Source organism: Monodelphis domestica, chromosome 4, assembly GCF_027887165.1.
Source record: "Monodelphis domestica isolate mMonDom1 chromosome 4, mMonDom1.pri, whole genome shotgun sequence".
Taxonomy (NCBI): domain Eukaryota; kingdom Metazoa; phylum Chordata; class Mammalia; order Didelphimorphia; family Didelphidae; genus Monodelphis; species Monodelphis domestica.
This window is the reverse complement of record NC_077230.1, coordinates 358,801,471-358,813,610: the sequence shown is the minus strand read 5'-3', so window position 1 is coordinate 358,813,610 and position 12,140 is coordinate 358,801,471. Positions and strand designations below refer to the sequence as shown.

Genomic DNA, 12,140 nt, shown 5'->3' with positions numbered 1-12,140 from the left:
TTTCCCCAAATCCCTGTAGCCCTACAGCCTATTCATCTCTTCTCACACTTGAATTTCTATCTAGGTTCATCTTCTTACTGTATAGGACCCCTAACTCCTTTTACTCCTCTAGATCCAACCATTTACAATAAAGATGAATTAAAGATGACCCCAACTGTGGGAGGCAATGAAATTCCATGTCAAATTTAGTTGCAGTCAAGTGGGGAATTCCACAAATTCTGGGATGTGTGTGTAACATAAATATTTTGAAAAACATGAGCCAATATACAAATGAAAGCTATTATGTATCACTCATACTCTTATTTTTATGATCTTTTATCTTCTAAGTCTCTCTCACTTTCACTCTAGATTTTTGCATAAGTTTCTGTTATTTTCTAGTTAACCTGATAAAAGCATTGGATAGGAGTTGCTCAATCAGGCTGAGGTGAGGGCAGAGCAAGAGGTTTTGGCGATATGCTAACTCTGTGGCCCTCCTTCCTTAAATACAACACTGTTCTACTGCCTTGTGTTGGTTCACTGGTGCTCTCTTCCCTGAGGGACTGACTCTGGCCTCAGCTTCCAAGCCACAACACATAAGACAAATATTCTGGACAAAGACAGAGTGGTGAGTGCAGATTTTAACATGCCTTCTTTATTTCTTCAACAAGCTTTCTATTCCACACTGCTTATGGGGGTGATCCCTGCAGAGGATGGTAGTGGAGAAGAGACTGGGTGGCTCCCATGTCTTCATTCCTATTCTATGTATTCTATCATCTGAAAATAAGTATTACTCTATCTGTGCAGAGAAAATTGATAGAAATTTCAGAAAATAAGAGGAGAGTTAGGAAGAAGCAAAAGCCATTTGGTCAACTCTGAAGGGTACAAATTCTCACATTTTCTATTTCCCTTATTAAACTTTGCTGTCTATTTCTTACTTAACTACAAAATTATATCAGGGTAGAGACAACTCATTTTCTGTTCATCTTTCTCCCCACCACAAAATATATACAATCACAAGTCTGTGCTCCATCCTCTTCTTTGTTGACACCCTTTCCTTGAAAGATATTATTACCAAAAACTTCAGTTATCACTTTAAATTATAACTTACTAACAGAATCATAGAATTTAGAAATCCCTTTATGCTGAACTGATTTTCATGAATAAATCCTTAATCTACTCAATTTTATTTCTTCTCTGACATCTAATCTTGTATTTCAGAGGATCCTTGATATCTCATAGGTATAAATACTTACTTATACATACCCGACATTTAACTCATGTCCCTCTCAATATCAATCCATTTCCATGAATCTTTTCTTTCTTTTTTCTGTCTTTTTGCCTTTTCTTTTCTGTCTTTTCCTGTCTTTTGTCTTATCTTTTCTTTTTCTCTTCTTCTTCCCTTCCTTTGCCATCTGTAGGACTTCTAATTTCATTGGTGTTTGACAGGGTACTTCTTTCTATTAGTGCAGACCAATACCTGCTCTGTGATTTATTGTCTTAGATTTCCTCAAGTCAAATGAGATATTAAGTAACTAATCCAAGATGACATAGCGAGGATATCACCTCCATCTTTCCAAATACCTAAACTTTTAATTTTGGAGTCTGTTTTTTTTTTTTTTTTGCCAAAAATGTTTCAGATGATGAGGTCCTTGACAAAAGTAATGTTAGCTGGCGTGTAATAGCATGAATCTGAATGGAATTTCAGAGCAAGGCAGCAAGTCATTTGAAAAAGATCTGAGAGTTTTCAACAAACTGAACTTCAAATGAATTAGCAATGTGACATGATATCCATGAATGACAGTGGAATGTGAATTGAATGAAGCATCCAGAATAAGAGAGGTGGCAGCCCCTACTATATTCTGCCTTGGTCAGATCACATCTGGACCTCTAATACCCACTTCTAACTTATCACATTTTAGAAAGGGCATTCCTAACCCAGTGAGTATCTGAAAGTGAGGGACAGGGATTGTAAAAGGTCTTAAAATTATTCCAAATAAGGTTGGTTAAATGGAGAAGGGACATTTTAACTGGAGGCGAGAAGACTGGGGAGATGATAGATGTTTTTAGATATTTGAGGCCTTATGATATGAATTAGGTATTAGATTTACTCTGCACAGTCCTGAAGAAATCAACTAGGAGCAATAGGTTGTAGTTAGGTTCAATGTAAGAAAGAAATTACTAAGAATTAGTCTTGTCCATGAATAGCATTTGATATCTTAGGAGGAAATGTTTTCCTTTTTCACTGGAGGTCTTTGGTAGAAGGAAAGCTTGATAATTATTTGCTGGGTTTAGTGGGATAGGTTGAGGGATAGAGATGAGCTGCAATAGATGGTCCATAAGATCCCTTCCCAGTCTTGGTTTCAGAGTCAAAATGACTAAACTTTATCCAGATCCCTGTGAAAGAAGAGACTAGCCCTAACAAGGGGGCTGTGTCTTTTCTTTGTCCTTATTTCACTCTTTGCCCATGCCTCTTCTACTCAGTTATTCATAAGCAATGACTAAATGACTGTCATATGTTTGACCATGAACTTAGCAATGGAGATGCAAAGAGAATAATTCAGTTTGATTCCACTTAACAACCATTTATTAAAAACTATAATCCACTAGACACTCTGTTAGGCACTGAAGATACAAAATAAATAGCTATGTGTATGCAATAATATTTACTTGGAACAGTAAATAAAAATATACATAAAGTTAATACAGTATAATTTTAGAGATCTATAGGGTATTTTACAATAGCTATCATAGACTGTTATATGTATATATGTAAAAACTACCATATACATTCTGTGAGTCTTATAAGAGGTTCATGTCTATCTCCTCATATTCTTCTGGAAAAAGTTTCCAGGACTTTCTGTTCCAATTGCTGACCAGAAACCATGGAGAACACTCTGAGAAATGTTCTGATGAAAATCCTTGAGGATCTTATAGAAGATGAGCTCAAGAAGTTTAAATTCCAACTGGAAGATCCTCCCTTGAAAGAGTTTGGGCCCATGCCCCGGGGTCAGCTGCATCCTGCCCAGCCTGTGGATTTGGCGGAACTCATGATTGGGCACTATGGGGAAAACTATGCAGTAAAAGTGGCCAAGGCAGTTCTTGAAACCATAAACCATCGGGATCTGGCTGAGAAGTTGGAGCGAGCCATTGAAAAAGGTGAGTACAAGTCTGACTAGAAGCACCATCCCTCACTCAGGGTCTCATTCTATTCTTCTCCTTTTAAAGATGGAAAAACAATTACAACAAAATAAACAAAACAAAAAAAAACCTTCTTATTTATCAGCTGCAGATTCTAATTATCCTTTGGATAACTTCTTCATAAAACAAAAATATTTGGTTGATCAAAGGCTGAATAAAGTAAAGGAAAATTCACTGGATTTCTCTGTGTAGTGAATTCAGATTTTGCTTTTGCCACTTACTACTGGAATAATGGGTTAACATTATAAGCCTCAGTTTCTTCATCAGGAAAATGGGGATGAGTTAAATTGGGGTAATGTATGAGAAACACTTTACAAACTTTTTCAAAAGCATTGTTTACATATTAGCTATTTTTCTTTGAACTTACCTGCCTCCTACCTCTCCTACCTAGTTAGAATTTTTCCTGTTGTGTCTTGAAGTCCTAGAATATACAGGAATCTTCTGAAGTCTAATACTTGGGTTCATGGTCTACTATGTGATATCTGTTTTTTCTTTCCTTTGTGTCCTCAGAAATAGTAGGTCAAAAAGAAGGGTGAGACCAAGTAAATACAGTGTGTGCATGGGAATGGGGAGAGTAGAATTGGGGAAATTGAAACTGCTTCTATGTCTATGTGGGACTAAATGAGTTTATGTGTACATGTGTGCATGTGTGTGTTGTCTTTGGTGAGGACACAGCCCAAGATCATATGTACAAGATATCTATCTATCTTATATATCCCATTTCTGTTTCCTTCATCCCATGGCCCTTGCCTGTAACACACCATTCCATTTCCTCTACCTCTTTTTGTAAAAATTTGGTTTGCACACCCCAAAGTTTTCAGTGTTGCTGCTTCCCCTGCTAAATCAAAGCAGTAAAAACCTGCTTCCAATCCTTCTTCAGAGAGTGGATCCTGCTCTTAGGGAGTGATCAAATAAAGTTCATGCAGCAGATAAGCAGGAATTAGTAAAAGAACAAATTCTACATTTTGGAGTATCTGCTTCCCCAGCAAAGGGTTCTGTATTTTTTCTTTGATGCTCTTGGTCAAGTGGGCTGAGGCTCTCTAACCTACCCTTATGTTTCCTCGGTAGCTGAAAATTCCCCCCAAACTGAAGATTCTGGCCCACATGACCAAGGACCAGAGAATTACAGAAGAAACCCACAAAAGCCCACCCCGATTTCAAAGCCTCTTGGAGAAGCAGCAATCAGTGGTAAGTTCAGTTTCCTGAATTAGGTGGTAGCCCTTTGGCCAGGGCCCTAAAATGGCAGTGTTCCAGTGAATGCCATGCTCGTTGGTAATGGTGGCTGACCGCTAGTTATTTCTTTCTCTCGCCTGAAACTCTAATCTGAGACCGGATAGGAGGAATCCATAGGAGCAACCACAAACCAAAGATGACAGGTGAACCAGTAGGCGAGGGAAAGAGAAAGAGGGCCAGAGAGAGAGGTTCGATTACAGAGTAGGATTTAGGGACAAAGATAATGCAGGGGGCAGAAGTATGTAGGGCTAAGGAGTTTGGAAGAAGGCGGGAGAGGACCAGTAAGGCGAGGTAGGGTACTTGGATATATCTGGGTCCAAGAGTAGCTTCATGGTGGGAAAATGACAAGGTAAGCTATAAGAAGATAATGATGAAAGTAAGAAAATGAAATCAGAGGCTACGTGTCTCTATTCTTCATAAAACCTTCTGAGACATTCAATAGCTGAGCACAGCTCCTCTTTCCATTAGGGTGTTGGTAAGAATCTACTAGTTTTTAAATCAGGTACACTTGGGCAAGCAAACTAAAGAAAACAGGCAGAGAAACAGGTAGAAAAATCTGGCATTAATGAAACACTTCATTTAGGATCTACAGCTAGAGAGTCCCTGCTCAGTGAAAAGATATTATGTTCTGGTAGTTAACTAACTGAGAGTTTAATAGAAAGATCCGGGCATCAAGGACTGAGCGTTTCAGTTTCAACAAGCATAGAAGGTGAGGGAAATACTCCAGAGATCCACAGACATTGTGGCAGGATTTTCCCAAGGCATTGAGAAGAGCCTGAGTGCTAAGGAAATAGAATCAATGACTGAAGGCAATTTTTCATGATTAGTAGTGAAGAAGAGAAGAGTAATGTTTAGATGTGCTGGTAAATGATTAGTAACTAGATTTCAAATATACACACACAAACAGTATACTTTGAAGTTTAATCTGCTAAATAAACATTTTCTTCAAAACTTTCTTAAGTCTAGAAATCAGCAAAACAATTAAGCTTTGATTTACGGCATTTGTCAATTTTATAATTGCTTACATTGCACATTTCACAATCTGTTCTCATAAACTGGTTTGAGCTGGTTCTAGCATACACCAGGGATGGGTCTCTAACTCTTTTTTTCCTCTACTTCTCATTCTTCCTCCTTGGGGGTAATAGTTCTCATTCTGTATCGCACTTGCAAAACTAGGCCCCAGACTTTTATTTCAGCCAGACACAACCCTGGTCTAAATCTGCAGAGAAATATTTTTTTTTTCTGGTAAAGGGAATATTGAGCTGTTCCCTTAATGATCTTGCACCTCCTAACACTCACAATCACCCTCTCTGTCTGCCTGACAAGTCAGGTCTTGCCTCTCTTTCCTTAAATTAAATCTTACCATCTCTAGCCCTGTGCCTCATTAATTTCCAGCAAGAATAGAGTTAATGGAATTTAACCCTGTTGTAACCTAAGAGATGAGGAGGCTATATATATGATTTATATTAACTCTGGAGTCAAGGAACCTCGTTTTGTCTCTTTTTATTCCCATACTCCATACTTCTTGTCTTTATTAACTTGGGTAAATTATCTAATCTCCTTGGGCCTCAGTTTCCTTATCTTCAAAATGAGGGGTTTGATCTAGCTAGCTTCTGAGGTCCCTTCCAGTTCATGGTCTGAGCAAAAATTACATTGTAATCCCCCCCCCCTCTCTCTGACTCTGTCTCTCTCCCTCTCTGTCTCTCTCTGACTCTCTGTGTCTCTCTCTCCCTCTCTCTCTGTCTCTGTGTGTCTCTCTCATCTCCCTCCCCCTCCCTCCCCCTCTCTCATTCCCCCTCGTTTCCCCTCTCTCTGTCTCCCTCTTTCTTTCTCTCTCTCTCTCCCCTCCTCTGTCTCTGTCTCTCTACCTGCCTGCCTGTCTGTCTGTCTCTCTGACTCTGTCTCTCTTCCTCTCTCTGTATCTGACTCTCTCTCTCCGTGTCTCTCTCTTCCCCTTCCTCCTTCTCTGTTTCCTTCTCCCCCTCTCACCTCTCCTCTCTCATTGTCTCTCTCGCTTTCTCTTTCTCTCTGTGTCTCTCTCCCCTCCCTCCCTCTCATTCTGCCTCCTTTCCCCTCTCTTTGCCTCCCTCTCTATTTCTCTCTCTCCCCCACCCATGTCTCTGTCTCTGTCTCTTTCTGTCTCTGTCTCTCTCTGTCTCTGTCTCTGTCTCTGTCTCTGTCTCTCTCTGTCTCTGTCTGTCTGTCTGTCTCTCTCTCACACACACACACACATACATACATACATACATACATACATACATACATACACACACACTTTTGCAATCACTTTGGGTGAGGCCAGCTCCATTTAATACTCATGTGCTGGGGAACCCAACCCTAGGCTGGACAAAGTAATAGGCTCATTGACACTGAGTGAAGCACTGATGTCATGCCCAGATCCTGATTAGAGTTGGGTTAAGGAAGGGTTTCAACTAGTCTGATTCATAGCCTGTGTTGGGAGAAGCTCAGCTTCACTATGTAATAAAGGTTGAAGTGTGAAGTTTATTCACTATCTCCTCAGCTGCGTTTTTGCAGGTGGTTATCTCAGGGTAGGTAGAGTTGAATTACATTATCAGGACAGGGAAGGAAGGTGGGTTGAGGCTGGGGATGGAGATGGACTTAGGACTAGATCTGGGGCTACAGTTCTGCCCATTGCTGGGCATGGACTCCAAGTCTCTGATACAAGCATCTTTCTTATCTGAGAGTCTCCTCCTGTATCTCTAATGTGGGTTTTCTTGTCACTTGATTAGATTATATAGACATCTACAAAACACACATAAGAGAAAAATTGCAGGCCATAGATGCAGAAGATGCTCCCTTCAGACCTGGTAATAAGTACCTCCAGCTTCAATTGGAACCTCTAAATCAATATGATTCAAGTAGCATCAGTCTTGAAACTCTGTTTAATTCTGCTGGAAACACATCCAATGTTCCTCAGACTGTTGTGCTACAGGGGGTTGCTGGCATTGGAAAGTCAACCCTTGCTAGGAAGGTCCTTCAGGGCTGGGCAGCTGGCACTCTGTACCCTGACAGGTTTAACTATGTCTTCTACATTGGCTGCCAAGAAGCACGCTTTCTGAGGGAAAGCAGCATGGAGCAGCTCATCACTATTTTGTGTGGGGATAATAATGCTCCCATTACTGACATTCTCAAGCAACCACAGAAGCTCTTATTTGTCTTGGATGGCCTTGATGAGCTACAGTTCCTTTCTGATGAACAATTCTATCCTAGTGTCAATGAAAAGGAATCTGTGCATGCTCTCTGGGGCAGTTTAATCCAAAAGAAGTTGCTTCCACAGTCAACCCTGCTCATCACGATCAGGATACCAGTTCTGGAGAAACTGGAGCCATGGCTAAAGCATTCACGCCATGTCAAGGTACTAGGCTTCTCCCAGACCCAGAAGAAGGAGTATTTTGACTTATATTTCACAAATGGAGACTTGGGAAAGAAAGCCCTTGATTTTGTGCTAAAAAACAAAGAACTCTCCAATGAGTGCTGTGCCCCTCTCATGTGCTGGATCATCTGTTCCTGGATGAAGCAACGTCAGGACCAAGGCAAGTCTCCCACCAAGGCACTCAAGAACAGGACTGATGTTTACATGGCTTATATTTCCACTTTTCTGACAACTGAGAAAAGTTTATCCAAGTCCACCCAGCATGTTGCCCTGCGAGGCTTGTGCTTCTTGGCTGCAGAAGGCATCCAGAGTCAGAAGGTCTTGTTTACAGAGGGAGACCTGAGGAGGCACAGTTTGGATGGAATGGACATCTCCTCAATCCTGAATGTGAGTGGTGCCCAAGCAGGACTCAGTGGCACAATGTTGTATAGCTTCAGACATCTTAGCTTCCAGGAGTTTTTTAATGCCATGTTCTACCTGCTAGAGGAGAAGAGTCTTCTGGGGAAAAGCCAAAATGTGAAGGAACTGATACAGAAACAGGAGGCATCAGGGACTATGCAGTTTCTTTATGGCCTCCTAGAGAAAGAGAATGAAAAGAATTTGGAGTTAAAGTTTGACCTCCGAATCTCAATGCCACTAAGGAAGGAGGTAGAAACTTTGAAAAAGAAGATGGATAAAGTAAAAAACACTATAGATACCTTACGTAAAACCTGGGAAGAAAAACTGAACCCTAATTCATTTTCTGCCTCTTTGCGAGTGACCACCAATACTTAAAAGTGCCCATAGACTACCAGGAATTCTATCTCTCAGCTGCAGATACAAAGTCAAAAGTACAAGAGAAGCATCCTCATTTCTCCTTTATTCTAAAGGGTCTGGTCCCACCTCTTCCCTCATCACCTAAAACAGAACCAACTTCTTTCTCTGCAAGTAGAACACTATCCCTTATTGCATTTTCAAGTTCTAGACTACTCCATCTCATGTTTCATCACCCTCTGTGTCCAACTGGTAGTCTATTCCACTAGCACATAAACCATAAACACACAAGTAAGCAAACACAGTCAGACACAGACTTAGCTATGAACATAGACATACATAAACATAGTCATGCAAGATATATCTTTATCACTATGTCTACGTCTAGTTCTATCTCTAGCTCTATAGAGTTGTTGTCAAGTCACATCAGTTGTGTCTTAATCTTCATAAACCCATTTGAAGTTTTCTTGGCAGAGATACTGGAATGGTTTGCAATTTCCTTTCCTAAGTCATTTTATCAATGAGGAAAGAAATAATAAACATAAACATTTGGGTACATAATCGCACAAACATAAAATAAGCAGATCACACAAAGCTAGGAGACATAGCTAATTCATTGGGTGACCAAATTGGGATCCCAAAAAAGATCTCAACAGTTTAGGTGACTGGGCTAAATACAATTTTAAAAATGTTGTGGGGGAACCTGGGTTCAAGTTTCAGAAGAATAAAATGGAAACAAGCATGGCTATAGAGGAATTTAGAAGAAATCTGGGCTTTTATTGGACTATAAGCTCAGTATCAAACAACCAATATGTTTTGACAGTGAAAAAAATGATAAATGTCCAGACTCAATTGAATGAGGCATAGCTTTGAGGAGCAAAGATTCAACAATCTCACTTTACTCTCCATTAGTCAGATGACATCTGCACCAATGGATCCAGTTCTGAGTCTACCATTTAAGTAAGATATTTAATAAAGTAGAGAGTGTTGAAAAGATGGAAACTGGGATGGGAAAAGACCTCCAATCCATGCTGTATAAGGAATGCTTTAAGGAACCAGAAATATTTAGTTTGGAGAGAAGCATAGGGGAAATATGATAGCTATCTTCAAGTCCTTGAAAGACTATTCTAAGGAAAAGGTATTGAATTTGCTCTTCTTAGTTTCAGAGGGCAGAACCAGAAACAATTGGTAGAAGTAACAAAAAAAAAGAAAACATAAGCTTAATGTAAAGAAAAGCTTCCTGTTATATCTTTCCCAGCATGGTTGCAAGATAAGTAAGTTTTCTTCATTGGAAGTCTTTTAGGAATATCTTGATGGCAATTGTGAGATGTGTTGTGGTGGTTGTTCAGGTCCAGTTTGGACTAGATAAAATCCCTTTCATTTTGGAACCTCTGTGATTTTGTATGCTGAACATTTAATACATAGGTAGAAAAGCACATTCACAAATATTTTCACAGAGGCACAAAGACAGAACTATGCAAACACAGAGACATAGATATTCACAGCCATATATGCATCTAGATACCCAAGGACCTACAGGATCTCTGACAACTTTCTCTTATCTCCCAAATAAGACCCTGTTTTTTTTTTTTTTCTGAGAATCCCAAAGTGCTGAACTATCAGGATGCTATCCTAGGAAGATGTGCCTCCCTGTGCTCTCTTCGTAGATATTACAGCCCTTATGAGAAGGGTTGTGTGTTACTTTGGTGCAGGAATCAATGGCCTCACTAGCTCCTCTTAGGAAGAGTTACAGGAGAGCTGAAACTCTGAAGCATCAAGGCTAAGGAGTAGCTTCTTCACGGGACCATTACTGAACCCATCTTCATCTCTTGCTGTGACTCAGAGGTTATCACAACTGAATCATGACCTTTATTTACATACCTTCCTTGGTGTACCTATTTTTTTATCTGTTCTCCTGTCTTTGAGGGTCTTCTTTACTACCAAGTCTCCAAATGTATGAGTTAAAACAAGCCAAATAAAATGTCCTTGCTGTTAGCATCACTGCATGGTTTGATTCTTTTTACACAGATTTCCTAAATTCCCCTAAACTGTTGCAGTAGAATGTGAAGATTGCTAACATTGAAATTTAAATTTTTGACTTTTTATCATCCATTTTACTTTTGTCCCAAGTAATTTATTACATGCTAAATATATGACCAGCACATTGCCAAGTTCTGGAAATACCAAATGCAAGCCAAAATAAATAAATAAATAAATAAAGGAATAGAAATCCCCTGCCTTCAAGGACCTTACATTCTAATGGAGGAAAGCAATACATCAAAGTGCAGGTGGAAAAGTCCTAGAGAGTCTGGAGATAAACTAGGTTAGAAGTGACCATGGCTAGTATGGATACTTTCTGAAATAGAGATTATCTACATAAATAACCTTATAGATCTTAAAGTACTATATAGAAGGTAAATATTATTTATCATTATCATCATCAACATATTATTTTATTAGATAGCTTCAATCATAATTCTATTGGTCTGGGGCAGCTAGATGACTTCCTGAATAGATAACCAGACTTAGAGATGGGAAATTCTGGGTTCCAATCTGGCTTCAGACACCTCCTAGCTGTGTAATGCTAGGCAAGTCACTTGAGTTCAATTGCCTAGTCCATACCACTTTTCTGCCTTGGAACTGATATTTGCTATTGATTTTAAGACAGAAGGTAAGACAGAACGTATGGGTTTTTAAAAAGAAAATAATTCTATTGGTCCCTTATGGAGGAAAGGGAAGAAAAGGAGGACTCGAGCCACCAAATTTCTGGGTCCCATAAACCAAGGAAGCAAGAGAGGAGCAGAAGTGTCGGTGAGTCTCTCATTAACTGTTAAATATCTGAGTCCCCAAGCTCTTGTTCCTTTCACAGTAGTCAAGTAAGAGGATAAAAGATGAGGCAGAGATAGTTAGCAGAAGAACCCCCAAACCCAAACCCAAAAGAACAAAGTCAGGAGCAGAGCTACTGGGTTCTTACTCCCACAGCATCTCACGGACAGGAGAAGACAATAGGAATTGAGCCCCTTGGTCTTGCAAGAAAAAAAAGAGAGCCACAAAAGGAGCAAATGAGGTAATATTTGTAAAAGTATGAAAACACAGTGCATGGCACTTGGTAGGCAACTAAGTGTTTATTTGCTCCCTTTCCCCCATTTCCTCATTCCTTATTGCTATTAAAGGAAACCCCTCTTCAGCATGCTCAGTATTAAAACAAAAGACTACCTCAAGTATATGAGTAGGAGCCTTCCCTTCAATGCATGCACAATGGTTTGTATCCTTCTTTCCCTCATAGGAACTAAAAGGATGGAGGATTAGCCTCTTCTATTGTTGATAAATCAATCAACCAACACATATTGAAAACAATGACTATGTAGTGGACACCATGGTAACCACTGGGGATACAAAGAAGAGCAAAGGAACTCCTACACTTGATTGCCCTTCAAATACTTGAAAAGAGCTATCCTATACCACCCTTCCTCTCTATCAGACCATCCTCTTCCCTTGTCACTTGGTCAATTCCTGAGGCCAACATTCTGAAAGGAGACTTTGAAAGTTCTTTTACCCCCTAACTCTCAGGGAGACTATCTGA

The 12,140-nt window shown here is 39.8% G+C and overlaps 1 protein-coding gene across 1 annotated transcript; it reads left to right on the top strand.

Moving 5' to 3' along the window:
- The first annotated feature begins 397 nt into the window (after positions 1 to 397).
- On the top strand, positions 398 to 10,139 carry NLRP10 (NLR family pyrin domain containing 10). Its single transcript, XM_056795116.1, has 4 exons — positions 398 to 604; positions 2,824 to 3,135; positions 4,246 to 4,365; positions 7,161 to 10,139. Exons 2-4 carry the CDS (start codon positions 2,862 to 2,864, stop codon positions 8,576 to 8,578), a joined length of 1,812 nt encoding a protein of 603 aa, XP_056651094.1. The 5' UTR covers positions 398 to 604; positions 2,824 to 2,861; the 3' UTR covers positions 8,579 to 10,139.
- The last annotated feature ends 2,001 nt before the right edge of the window (positions 10,140 to 12,140 follow it).

Coding starts and splice junctions, on each gene's coding strand:
- NLRP10 (XM_056795116.1), top strand. CDS start 2,862: ATGGAGAACACTCTGAGAAATGTTCTGATGAAAATCCTTGAGGATCTT. Junction 3,136..4,245: donor GGAGCGAGCCATTGAAAAAG/GTGAGTACAAGT, acceptor TTTCCTCGGTAG/CTGAAAATTCCCCCCAAACT. Junction 4,366..7,160: donor TGGAGAAGCAGCAATCAGTG/GTAAGTTCAGTT, acceptor TCACTTGATTAG/ATTATATAGACATCTACAAA.